Here is an 11,739-nt window from a genome sequence, read left to right as displayed (position 1 = left end):
TGTTCATCAGAATCAGAAAGGGTTTTAATCGCCATGAAAGTTTGCACAGACTAGGAATATACTTTGGCATCGACAGATAACAACTCAGCAACACCTGTTAAGCAGGCAAAACTTGATTTTACATCGCGAGTGCAGAAAGTGTTTGAAGGTGAGCTTAAATTTTTTTTTGCAAACTAGATTGCAGGGAGATGCTACTGCTGCGTACTGTAGAATCCGGTGATCAAAGTGTCATGTTTAACTTAAAGTTAAGCTTTTGTGTTATGCACATATTGTTAGGTAACTAAAGATGAAAGAAGGTTACACGTAATACTAAAATGTTAAGTATTAGAAGGCTATGTTTTAAAAAGGTAAAAGGCTAAACTGCTCCAAGTTTGACTTTGACATGTGTTTAATTGGGGTGTGCTTGCCTTCGGCTAGCACAAACCATTGTAATCTCACATATATATTATTATTTATTTATTTTCCCACCCCTAAAACTTTGTCAATATTTGGACTACATAGACAACCAAGGTGTTAAAAGTTTCGTCTTGGTAGCGATTGAGTTGCTTGTATTGGGATTTACGTTCCGTTGCACAGTTTAGGAGGTTACAACGTTTTTGTGGCGTCAAAGTGCCTTTAGTCGACGAAGGGTAATCTGTGCTAGCTTCGTCACCACGTCAACACACGTTAGCAACGACGCATGGATTCAACGTGATAGAGACATTCTAGCACGGAAGTTGGAGCTTGGATTACGAGTGAAAAATACCACCCCAAAAAAATCCCAACCATTTGGCTTTGTAAAGAAAGCGATTTCGAGTGGAACTGCAATCTCGCATTTTTGATTTAGGTCGTGACAGTCTTGGAAATTTGAGCGAGTGCAGGTCGCTACTACACTGGCAGTGTAGTAGTAGGCTAGAGTACTGTCTTCAATGCCACAGCTATAGCTAAACTTTATTATGTCTTATTACACGGCTGTTCTTAATGCTGTAGAATGCTCCATTCACTTGAATGGGGCTTCCCAACGTTCTGCGGTGAACAATTTTCTCATGCTCAGTCTATGAAGAAGTTCAAAGTCTTTGGCGAACTATTTCTCTGCTGATCAACAATACGAATGGTAACAAATACATTGTAAAAAGACACACTGTGTTAAGTTATTTTTGTTGGCAAGTAGCCGTGTAATAAGCGGGATAATGTATACAACGCCGGTCATTATTGGTTAAATAAGCCCCAAGCTTCAGCTTTGCGTCGCATTATCCCTTACAAAAGAAACGTTCTAATTTCCTGTGCTTTCAAACAATCAGTGGTGTGGATAGCAACCACATCTAGCTTGCCTCTAGCAAACTGCTTTTGAATTAGCCATGTCCCCCTAAATTAATCAGAATGTTTGTAAACAAAGGTTGCCAAGACACTTCCGGGTGGATAACTGTCATCCTGTCAACAGCAGTTAGTATGGTAGCATAGCATAGTAGTTCATTTAAAAGATTAGATCGAAAAGATTAACGTCATGCCGAAATCTTGTTGTGTTTGGGGTTGTAATGTCAAATGTACACAGGCATGTAAAGCATAAGGCTTTTTCCGCTTTGCCACGGTTAAATCGCAATCGACCCAACGGAACCTGTGGATAACGTTAGCACAGATCCAGCTATAATAGCCTAGTCTACGTTTACCGGGCGGTCTCGCTGCATTTAACGGTAGCAATGGACAGGCTGGCAACCAACCACTCATGACCGGATTTATGGAAGACATTTCCTAACAGATCATTTATAAAACGTTTTTGTTGGGTTGCTGTTGGGTAGCATAACGTTGGGTAGCATATCGTGCAAGCTTGCTAGCGTGAGAGTTACTATTCCAGTTGATGTAAATAAACAAACCACACACAGTGGCGTGATCTGGCTGGAGTTTTTGATTTACAGGCCATTCAATTTCAGGCCTAGGGCCTAGACCTCAGGTCAAACTACAAACATCATAACACACTCAAGGCTCTAATATGTATCAAGCCCTATGGCTCAATATCATTTGTTTCCAAGATGTGGGGAGGAAGAATATCAGACAAGGAGATCAGTGCACAGTCTGACTTACATCAATTCAGGAGATCAGGTTATGGCAGACATGTTTTTTTTGATTGTTGAAGAACTGGCTAAATGTGGTGCCACACTGGTCATGCCTTCATTCCTCAAGGGGAGAAAGCAGCTAAAATTTTGCTAGGCCAAACACTATTATAAAATGGCCATGAAAGCAAAATACAAATGTAGGGCTCTCTAGAAACGTGTTTTATTGCATCAGTTTTATAGTTTTCTTATTGCTACGTTATAACATAGTTCCAGTGCTCAGTTTCCCAGAGTCCTAAAGCATGTGTTCTGGTTCTGTGCAGTGATTGGGCATAGGCAAATCAGACTAGTTTGCCACTTGGGGGGGAGGTATCCCAGAATTCCGGAGGACGAGAGATAGGGGGAGCTAGGTTTTGCTGCTCGGCTAAGGACAGACACATTTTGGAGACCTAAACTGTTAGTTGCCCAAGTATTACGGCAGTTACGATTTGTATGTGCACCATATTTGTCTAATCTACCTTGGTCTAAGAAAGAGTGTGTTTTCTTCGACGGTGAAGCTGTGTTAGCCGACCACGAGGACAACGAACATCAAAAAGCAAAGCTAGCCTACATCGCATGTGGCTCTCCTGGACTGGACATCCGTTTTGTTTTCCCTTGGTGTGCGTTGGGGAGAGTTTTGCCATCTTCGGGTGAAGGTTGCGTGAGTACTGTGACTAAGACAAAGTAAATCCGTGAAAGTTGGCGATATGGGACTGTGTCACATCAGCCTTCGCTAACTATTGAGTTAGCCGACTGACATTGTTCACTGACTCAAACGGAGTCAACAATGTGCACCAACGTGTCGTCTGGGCCCCAACAAATTTAGCATCCAAGCTTGGTTAGAATAACATAGGTGTAATTTCTGTTTCATTTCAACTGTTATATATGGGTTATTTGTCGGTAAACTGTTAGTGTGAAAGGGTATACACTCAGTCTGATGTTATATGTACATTTGATGTTTGATAAGTGGACGGTATGTGATTGTTGTTTCGGAATTCATATTCAACTTACATCCCTTAAATGATAACCAATAAGAGAGCAATAAATGTTTTATGATTTAATTCTCGTTGCATGGTTGTAAAGTGTTTTAGTTCTTATAAACTGTCTTTGTCACTAGTTAGGTCTGGGGAGTTACAATTTTACTATCAGGATCCTGTTTATATTATATGAGTGTGACTCTAGTGTGTCAGAGGAAAACAAGAAACCACTAGAAAGGGGTTACATTTTGGAGGCACCGCTGAGATTTTTTTTTTTATTATTATTATTTTTTTGACTGTTTAATAGTGTATTTTGGAAATTGATTGTGTAAACATGGAACTTTCACAGGCAGTTGAGTGGAGCCGTGAAGAGGGTGTTAGTCTTGCTCATGCTATCATTATAGGTAATGTTCCCATAGATGTAGTGGATGACACCATTATGAAAGTGTTGAGCACTGTGAAAGCTTTTGGTCGTACAAAAATACATGGCCGCCGTGGAGACGCCACTGGTCGGAAGCTGTTCATACTTGTCCATATTAGCACTGAGTTAGAGCCAAGTGCTGCACCCCCGGAGATAGGTATTGAAGGTGAGGTTGGGCCTTGGACTGTACATTTCATTAAAAGTCTTGCCATTATAGAACCTGATGCAGAATTCCACTCAAAACTGGTGACATTGTTGCAAAAAGAGGGAAAGTCTTTAAAAGATGTTAGGGCCATTCTCTCTGAGGATCCGGCTCCTAAACCAGATGTGAATATGGATTTGGTGAATGCTATAGGTAGGTTGTTGGACAAGTGTTGTCAAGGTCCCGCTGATGGACCCAGTTACAGAAAATTGAGATTGTTTTCTGCACTGAAACCTGTCCCACCTGGTGAAGAAGAATATGAGCCATGGATGGAGATGGCTACTCAAATGATCAGTGAGTGGCAGTGTAGTGATGCTGTGAAGAAGCAGCGTATTGTAGAGAGTTTGAAGGGACCTGCGGCTGACATTGTTAGATTTTTAAAGGTGAGCAATACTTCTGCTACTGCTACAGATTATCTTGTTGCATTGGAAACAGCCTATGGCACTACAGAGAGTGGGCCTGATCTCATGGCGAAATTCCGACACACCTTCCAAGAGGACGGAGAGAAGCTTTCTGTATTCTTATGTCGTCTGGACAAGCTACTCCACAGAGCCCTGCTAAAAGGAGGTATAACTGCGGAAGACATGAATAGAGCACGAATGGAGCAGCTGATTAAAGGGGCATTGACAAATGATATGGTTGCTTTGCGTGTTCGATTGAGTCACACTCTGCAAAACCCTCCTTCTTTTCCTCAATTGTTGAAAGAAGTGAGAGAAGAAGAGAATTGGGTCAGTGCTAGGGAAGATGTGAGAAAGACCCCTAAAGTTTCTACTGCTACAGTCTCCGAAGTGTCCGCTAGTACAGAATTTGACGGTCTGAGGAAAGAAGTCAGAGAACTGTCTGCTCACGTGTCAAGACTCTTAAGTGTAGCTACAGTGACTTCAAGTGTGGAAGTGCCAAAGATAAAGTCCGAGTCTGATGTCCAAGCATCTGAAGCCACTGCTCGCAGTGCTCCACCTAGAGTTAGCACATTCAGATCCCCTCCACATGGAATCTTTTGTTACAAGTGTGGTGAAGATGGGCATACCAGGCGTGAATGTCAGGGCTCTGAAGACTTGAGAAAGGTAAACCAGAAGTTGTTGAGAATGCATAGGAAGCAGGGAAACTCTGCCGGAGTCCAGTGAAGGAACGGCTCGGGGCTCCAAAGAAATCACGTTCCGCAAATTGTTCTCCCGTTTTTAATGCTGATTTGCCTGTAGGTTTAGTCGGACCCACCTCTGTTGTGCCCGTTCAGATAGAGGGAGTGTATACCAGGGCTTTGTTGGATAGTGGTTCCCAAGTCACTATTTTGTACAGAAGTTTCTATAACACGTATTTGAAACACCTAAGCATACAACCTGTTGAGAACCTTGAAATATGGGGCTTGAGTTCACATAAATACCCTTATGACGGTTGTCTTCCCCTTCGACTTGAGTTCACTGAAGCAGTGACCGGTGTGCCTCAGACAAGCGACACTTTAGCTTTGGTGTGTCCGGACCCTGTGAAAAATGATGGCATAGCTATTCTGGTTGGGACAAACACTAGTTTGGTAAAAAAGTTGTTTGAAACTTGCCGAGAGAAAGCTGGAGACGGATTTCTAAGTACCTTGACTATCCATCCTGTGATGAAAGATGTTTATCAGTCAATTAGCCAGACAATTCATAACCCAGCAGTGGATGACAAACATGGAACAGTATGGTTTGTACAACACAAGCCTTTGACCCTTTACCCAGGTCAACTGCTGCATGTGACCGGGGTAACTAAGTTTCCTGGTGATTTCAATGACCAGTTGGCACTCATAGACCAGCCTATAGACCAGTCGCAGCATGATGAACTCCTGGTTCGGCCCGAAGTGCATCCTTCATCAGTAGTGTCCAACAAGCACATAACTGTGACAGTCAAAAACATATCCACAAGGGAGATAGTCTTAAAGCGGGGAACTCCTCTTGCTCATGTTTTTCCTGTTGTGTTGGTGCCACAACTGAGTGCCACGACTGGTAGTGAACCATGCGCCGACCTTACCCCTGCCTCTTTTGATTTTGGTAACTCTCCTATGCCAGAAGATGCAAAACAACGGCTTTGCGGAAAAATGATGGTGGGATGTGGGGTGTTCTAAGAGTACAAAACATGAGATAAGACTGACTGATGCAAGACCATTTCGAGAGCGATCTCGGCGCTTGCCACTTGCTGACTTGGAGGATGTCCGGCAACACTTGCAGGGACTTCAAAATAATGGTATCATTTCTGAATCCCGAAGCCCTTACGCGTCACCAATTGTGGTTGTTCGCAAGAAGTCTGGGAAAGTCAGGATGTGTGTGGATTACAGAACTCTGAATAAGAGAACTATACCCGATCAGTATACTGTTCCAAGAATAGAAGATCCTCTCCACTTACTGTCTGGAAGTAAGTGGTTTAGTGTTTTGGATTTGAGGAGCGGATATTATCAAATTCCGATGAGTGAGAAAGAGAAGACAGCATTTATCTGTCCACTGGGTTTTTATCAATTTGAACGCATGCCTCAAGGCATATCTGGAGCACCTGCCACTTTCCAAAGAGTGATGGAACGAACTATAGGAGATATGAACTTCCTGGAAGTGCTGGTGTATTTAGACGATATGATCGTCTTTGGAAGAACCATCGAGGAGCATGAGGAGAGATTGTTAAAGGTCCTTGACCGGTTAGGAGAAGAAGGCCTAAAACTGTCACTGGATAAGTGCCAATTTGGCCGGACATCAGTCACTTATGTAGGACACATAGTGTCCCAGGATGGAATTGCTACCGATCCATCAAAGATAGACGCTGTCATCTCCTGGCCACGCCCTAAAACAGTGACAGAGCTCAGATCCTTTTTAGGATTTTGTGGCTATTACCGGAGATTCGTGAAAGATTTCTCAAGGTTGTGTTGCCCCCTGAATGAGTTACTTCAGGGGTATCCATCACATTCCCGTGTGTCAGAGAAAGTGAAGGTAGATGCGTCAAGCACCAAGAAGACCATGTTCAAGTCCTCAGAACCATTCGGATTCCGGTGGAATGAACATTGCGAAAGGGCTTTTCAAGAGCTGAAGACCCGGTTGACACAGTCACCAGTGTTAGCGTTTGCTGACTCTGCTAAACCATACACCTTACATGTTGATGCAAGCACAGAAGGTTTGGGAGGAGTGTTATATCAACAGCATGAAGAGGGACTGCGACCAGTCGCATTTCTAAGTAGGAGTCTGTCTCCATCAGAAAAAAACTATCCCGCACACAAATTAGAGTTTTTAGCTCTTAAGTGGGCTGTAGTGGATAAACTACACGACTATCTGTATGGGGCCTCATTTGAAGTGAGAACCGACAACAATTTTCTTGACCTATATTCAGACATCGGCGAAACTGGATGCCACTGGCCACAGGTGGTTGTCTGCCTTGTCAATGTACGATTTCAGTCTGAAATACAGACCAGGGCGGAACAACATTGATGCAGATTCGCTTTCGAGGCGGCCGCATGAAAGTTCATCTTCTTCTCACGAATGGCTTGAGATACCAGCTCCTGGAGTACAAGCACTTTGCCAGTTTGTGACCATGGAGGAAGGACAAAGTCATCTGTCCGTGTGTCACTCCACAGATTGGGGGCCGTGTTTCTGCTCTACCTAAGGCCTGCTGTCAGCTGCTGCTGTAGGGACAGATCAGTCACCCGAGTTCAGCAAAAGTGAACTGCTAGCCGCTCAGCGAATGGATCCTTGTTTAGGAGAAGTGTTGCTAGCTGTACAGCAGTGCAAACCTGCGGAAAGTATTCAAGTAGATCATGCAGACATTAGACATCTATAAAGAGAATGGGACAAGTTGTCAGTTGAAGAAGATCTCCTGTATCGAACATTAAAGTTGTCTAATGGACGTACAAGAAAACAACTAGTACTGCCCAAACTTTTTCAAAATGGTGTCTTGAAATCCCTGCATGATCAGTCTGGACATTTAGGGTTTGAAAAGACGTATGCCTTGGTTCGAGACAGATTTTTTTGGCCGCACATGAAACAAGACGTTGAATCATACTGCAAGACATGTGAGAGGTGCATAAAGAGAAAGACTTTGCCGAAGAAGGCTGCCTCATTGTCTCATATGTGTAGTTCAGGCCCTCTTGATCTTGTGTGTATGGATTTCTTATCTATTGAGCCTGACAGCCGAAATGTATGTAATGTGTTAGTGGTAACAGATCACTTTACGCGTTATGCTCAAGCTTTCCCCACACGGGACCAGAAAGCCATAACTGTAGCCAGAACACTGTGGGAGAAATATTTCATCCATTATGGTCTGCCAACACGCATACACTCAGATCAAGGAGGGACTTTGAAAGCCAATTAGTGAAGGAGATGTTGACAATGTTAGGTGTGAAGAAATCCCGAACTTCCCCCTATCACCCTCAAGGTGATCCACAACCAGAGAGGTTTAACCGGACACTTCTGGATATGTTAGGGACATTAGACCTGGATCAGAAGCAGAAATGGAGTCAGCATATAGCACATCTTGTACATGCTTACAACTGTACTCCAAACGAAGCCACTGGATTCTCACCTTACTTCCTTATGTTTGGGAGGGAACCAAGACTGCCGGTGGATGTATGTTTTGGTGTGTGTGCGGTTGATACACCAACAGCCTCATACACCAAGTATGTATTGAAGTTGAAACAAGAACTCCAAGCAGCTTACCACTTGGCCCAGAGTACTGCCGCCAAGATGAACCAAGCAAACAAAGACAGATATGATCAGAACGTGCGCTACCACCATCTGAGTCCTGGAGATAGAGTCCTCATTCGTAATCTGGGCCTTAGAGGGAAACAGAAGCTAGCTGACCGCTGGAGTGCATGCCCTTACATAGTTGAGACCCAGATGTCTGATCTTCCTGTATATCAGTTGAGGCCAGTAGAGGGAAATGGACCAGTGAAAGTGATGCACCGAAATCACCTCCTCCCTTTAGGACATGAAGTCCGCCTGAGCACTGAAAGTGATCCCAGACCTGCTTGTTCCCCCAGAGTTATGCGGCGAAGAAGGGCTAAAGAAAAGTCCAGTACACTGCCACCGAATGCTGATATCATAGTTGATGGTTCTTCAAGCTCTGACTCAGAATTTGACTTTGGGAGTTATCTTGAACACAACAGGCAGATTGTAGAGACTGGGGGGACTGAAGTCTGTTTACCGAGTGCTGGAGAGTTCGGATCTGTGGCGCCTGATGAGGCTGCGGTAGTTGAGACAGAGTCGCCAGCTATAGACACTGATTTTACTGCTGATGTCCCAGAATCCCTCTCTGGTTCTGACCAGGCCGAGTCTGAGCCTGAAGATTATGAGTCTGTTGCTGAATTACCAGCGGATAGGGATGTTGAGGCAACTGAGGATTGCCCTGTCAGTGATATAGAAACGGTGCTGAATGAGTTGAATGTAGAGAGTGCTGATCCCCCTTGCCCTGTTAGGAGATCAGAGAGGGAAAGAAAACCTGCTGAAAAATTTACATATGATACTATAGGGGAGCCTACAAGAGAAACCATGTTCACTTCTAAGAGTTGTGTTGTGTATTCAGTTAAAGCAGGGTCTGCTCAGATTTCTAATAACTATACCAAACCACATGCCTGGTGGTGTTGTCCACAAGCCTTATGCAGGACCTGTATGGAGGTGCTAACCCTTTACCCGTGAACATTTAAACTGTGGATGTTTTCTGGTACTATATGCGACAGCATGGGGGCATGCTGCTATTTAGTGGGGGGAGTGTGTAGGGCTCTCTAGAAACGTGTTTTATTGCATCAGTTTTATAGTTTTCTTATTGCTACGTTATAACATAGTTCCAGTGCTCAGTTTCCCAGAGTCCTAAAGCATGTGTTCTGGTTCTGTGCAGTGATTGGGCATAGGCAAATCAGACTAGTTTGCCACTTGGGGGGAGGTATCCCAGAATTCCGGAGGACGAGAGATAGGGGGAGCTAGGTTTTGCTGCTCGGCTAAGGACAGACACATTTTGGAGACCTAAACTGTTAGTTGCCCAAGTATTACGGCAGTTACGATTTGTATGTGCACCATATTTGTCTAATCTACCTTGGTCTAAGAAAGAGTGTGTTTTCTTCGACGGTGAAGCTGTGTTAGCCGACCACGAGGACAACGAACATCAAAAAGCAAAGCTAGCCTACATCGCATGTGGCTCTCCTGGACTGGACATCCGTTTTGTTTTCCCTTGGTGTGCGTTGGGGAGAGTTTTGCCATCTTCGGGTGAAGGTTGCGTGAGTACTGTGACTAAGACAAAGTAAATCCGTGAAAGTTGGCGATATGGGACTGTGTCACATCAGCCTTCGCTAACTATTGAGTTAGCCGACTGACATTGTTCACTGACTCAAACGGAGTCAACAATGTGCACCAACGTGTCGTCTGGGCCCCAACGAATTTAGCATCCAAGCTTGGTTAGAATAACATAGGTGTAATTTCTGTTTCATTTCAACTGTTATATATGGGTTATTTGTCGGTAAACTGTTAGTGTGAAAGGGTATACACTCAGTCTGATGTTATATGTACATTTGATGTTTGATAAGTGGACGGTATGTGATTGTTGTTTCGGAATTCATATTCAACCTACATCCCTTAAATGATAACCAATAGGAGAGCAATAAATGTTTTATGATTTAATTCTCGTTGCATGGTTGTAAAGTGTTTTAGTTCTTATAAACTGTCTTTGTCACTAGTTAGGTCTGGGGAGTTACAATTTTACTATCAGGATCCTGTTTATATTATATGAGTGTGACTCTAGTGTGTCAGAGGAAAACAAGAAACCACTAGAAAGGGGTTACACAAATATTTCATTATTTACAGTAATTTGTACAGTACACACACAGTAAACACAGCATTTACAGTAAGTACATAATGCCAGGTGCTTGCGTTGTCTTAAGAATGTGCATCGGACAATAAAAGACTTGAACTTGAACTATATGAAAACAATTTATATATATATATATATATATATACATATATGCTATATATACCTACTATATGAAACACTCAGTATTTAACTGATAAGAAATCTTAATGTTTGCTTTATCCAACATTTACCTTTCTACTGTCAACTCTGCTTGCTCATCGATCCACAAATCCTCAAAACTGCTCATAATTACAATGATAAAGTTTCCATAGTCAATAAGATAGATAGGTACTTAATTAACCCCCAAAGGAAAATTATTGTGTCCAGACAGATAGCTAGAAAGCTCACGCAGTCCAGAAAATCTTTAATCGTTAAGTTGGATACTGTAGCTACGTTATTCGCTAAAAATATCAACAGCAACGACATCAGGAACGTCTCGTTCTTCAATTCACAAGCATAATCATGAAACGTGTTATAATCATAAATCATAAAACGTGTTCGTGGTTAAATGACATGGAAAATCCTGTTGGCTTCAATGGGTTGTTAAGGTTAACAATCGCTAGCCAAGATCGACGTTATCCACCCGGAAGTAAGATATTTGATGTTGTGACGTCAAGCTGAAATGTCCTATATCGAACTTATTTACATTTTGGGGGGCTTTTTTTCAGTTAGCAGACGGTACTATTTGAATTGCAATTCCATCTGAAATACTGCCAGTGACAACGTTGTTACAGTAGCTTGTTTCAAAGGGGGTTCCTTGTTTCAAAGGGTGTTCTTAATGAATTATGCAATATAAGTAGGCTAAATGCTTGAAAATATCACTAGAAGGGAAAACGGACCCACCTGCAACTGAAGCAAGCAAGCACACCCTACAATTTCCCCAGAAATTGTACCGTCTCTAGTTATTATTCTTAGGACTGGGTGTCTATGGCAGCCCCCATAAGCGCTTTGTCGATAGTTTTGAAATTTGGCACACTCATTGGGGACAGTCCCCTGGTCCAATTCACAAAGTTTCATGTCCCATGCTTTGGCACTCTAGCGCCACCAACGGGTCAAAGTTTGAGTTGTGTTTACACACGCAACTCTTGAACCGTATGACCCATTTTCAAAAATGAGGTACCACTGGATTCCCTGGATCACGCCGAGTTCAATGCACACCATGGCGTCAATTTCCGGTATACAGATTTTCCGCTATTTCCGGTTTTATCAAAAACCTTTGAAAGCCTACTT

General features: G+C 43.0%; 1 protein-coding gene across 1 annotated transcript; it reads left to right on the top strand.

Annotated features, from left to right (window-relative positions):
* The first annotated feature begins 3,377 nt into the window (after nt 1-3,377).
* Nucleotides 3,378-4,790, top strand: LOC146258478 (paraneoplastic antigen Ma1 homolog). The gene has a single exon (XM_084671789.1). It carries the CDS (start codon nt 3,378-3,380, stop codon nt 4,788-4,790), a length of 1,413 nt encoding a protein of 470 aa, XP_084527915.1.
* Nucleotides 4,791-11,739: the final 6,949 nt, after the last annotated feature.

The sequence above is a fragment of the Hypomesus nipponensis genome, chromosome 14 (assembly GCF_054491055.1).
Source record: "Hypomesus nipponensis isolate SF chromosome 14, ASM5449105v1, whole genome shotgun sequence".
NCBI lineage: Eukaryota > Metazoa > Chordata > Actinopteri > Osmeriformes > Osmeridae > Hypomesus > Hypomesus nipponensis.
The sequence above is the reverse complement of the archived record's forward strand: the minus strand, read 5'-3'. Positions and strand labels throughout refer to the sequence as shown.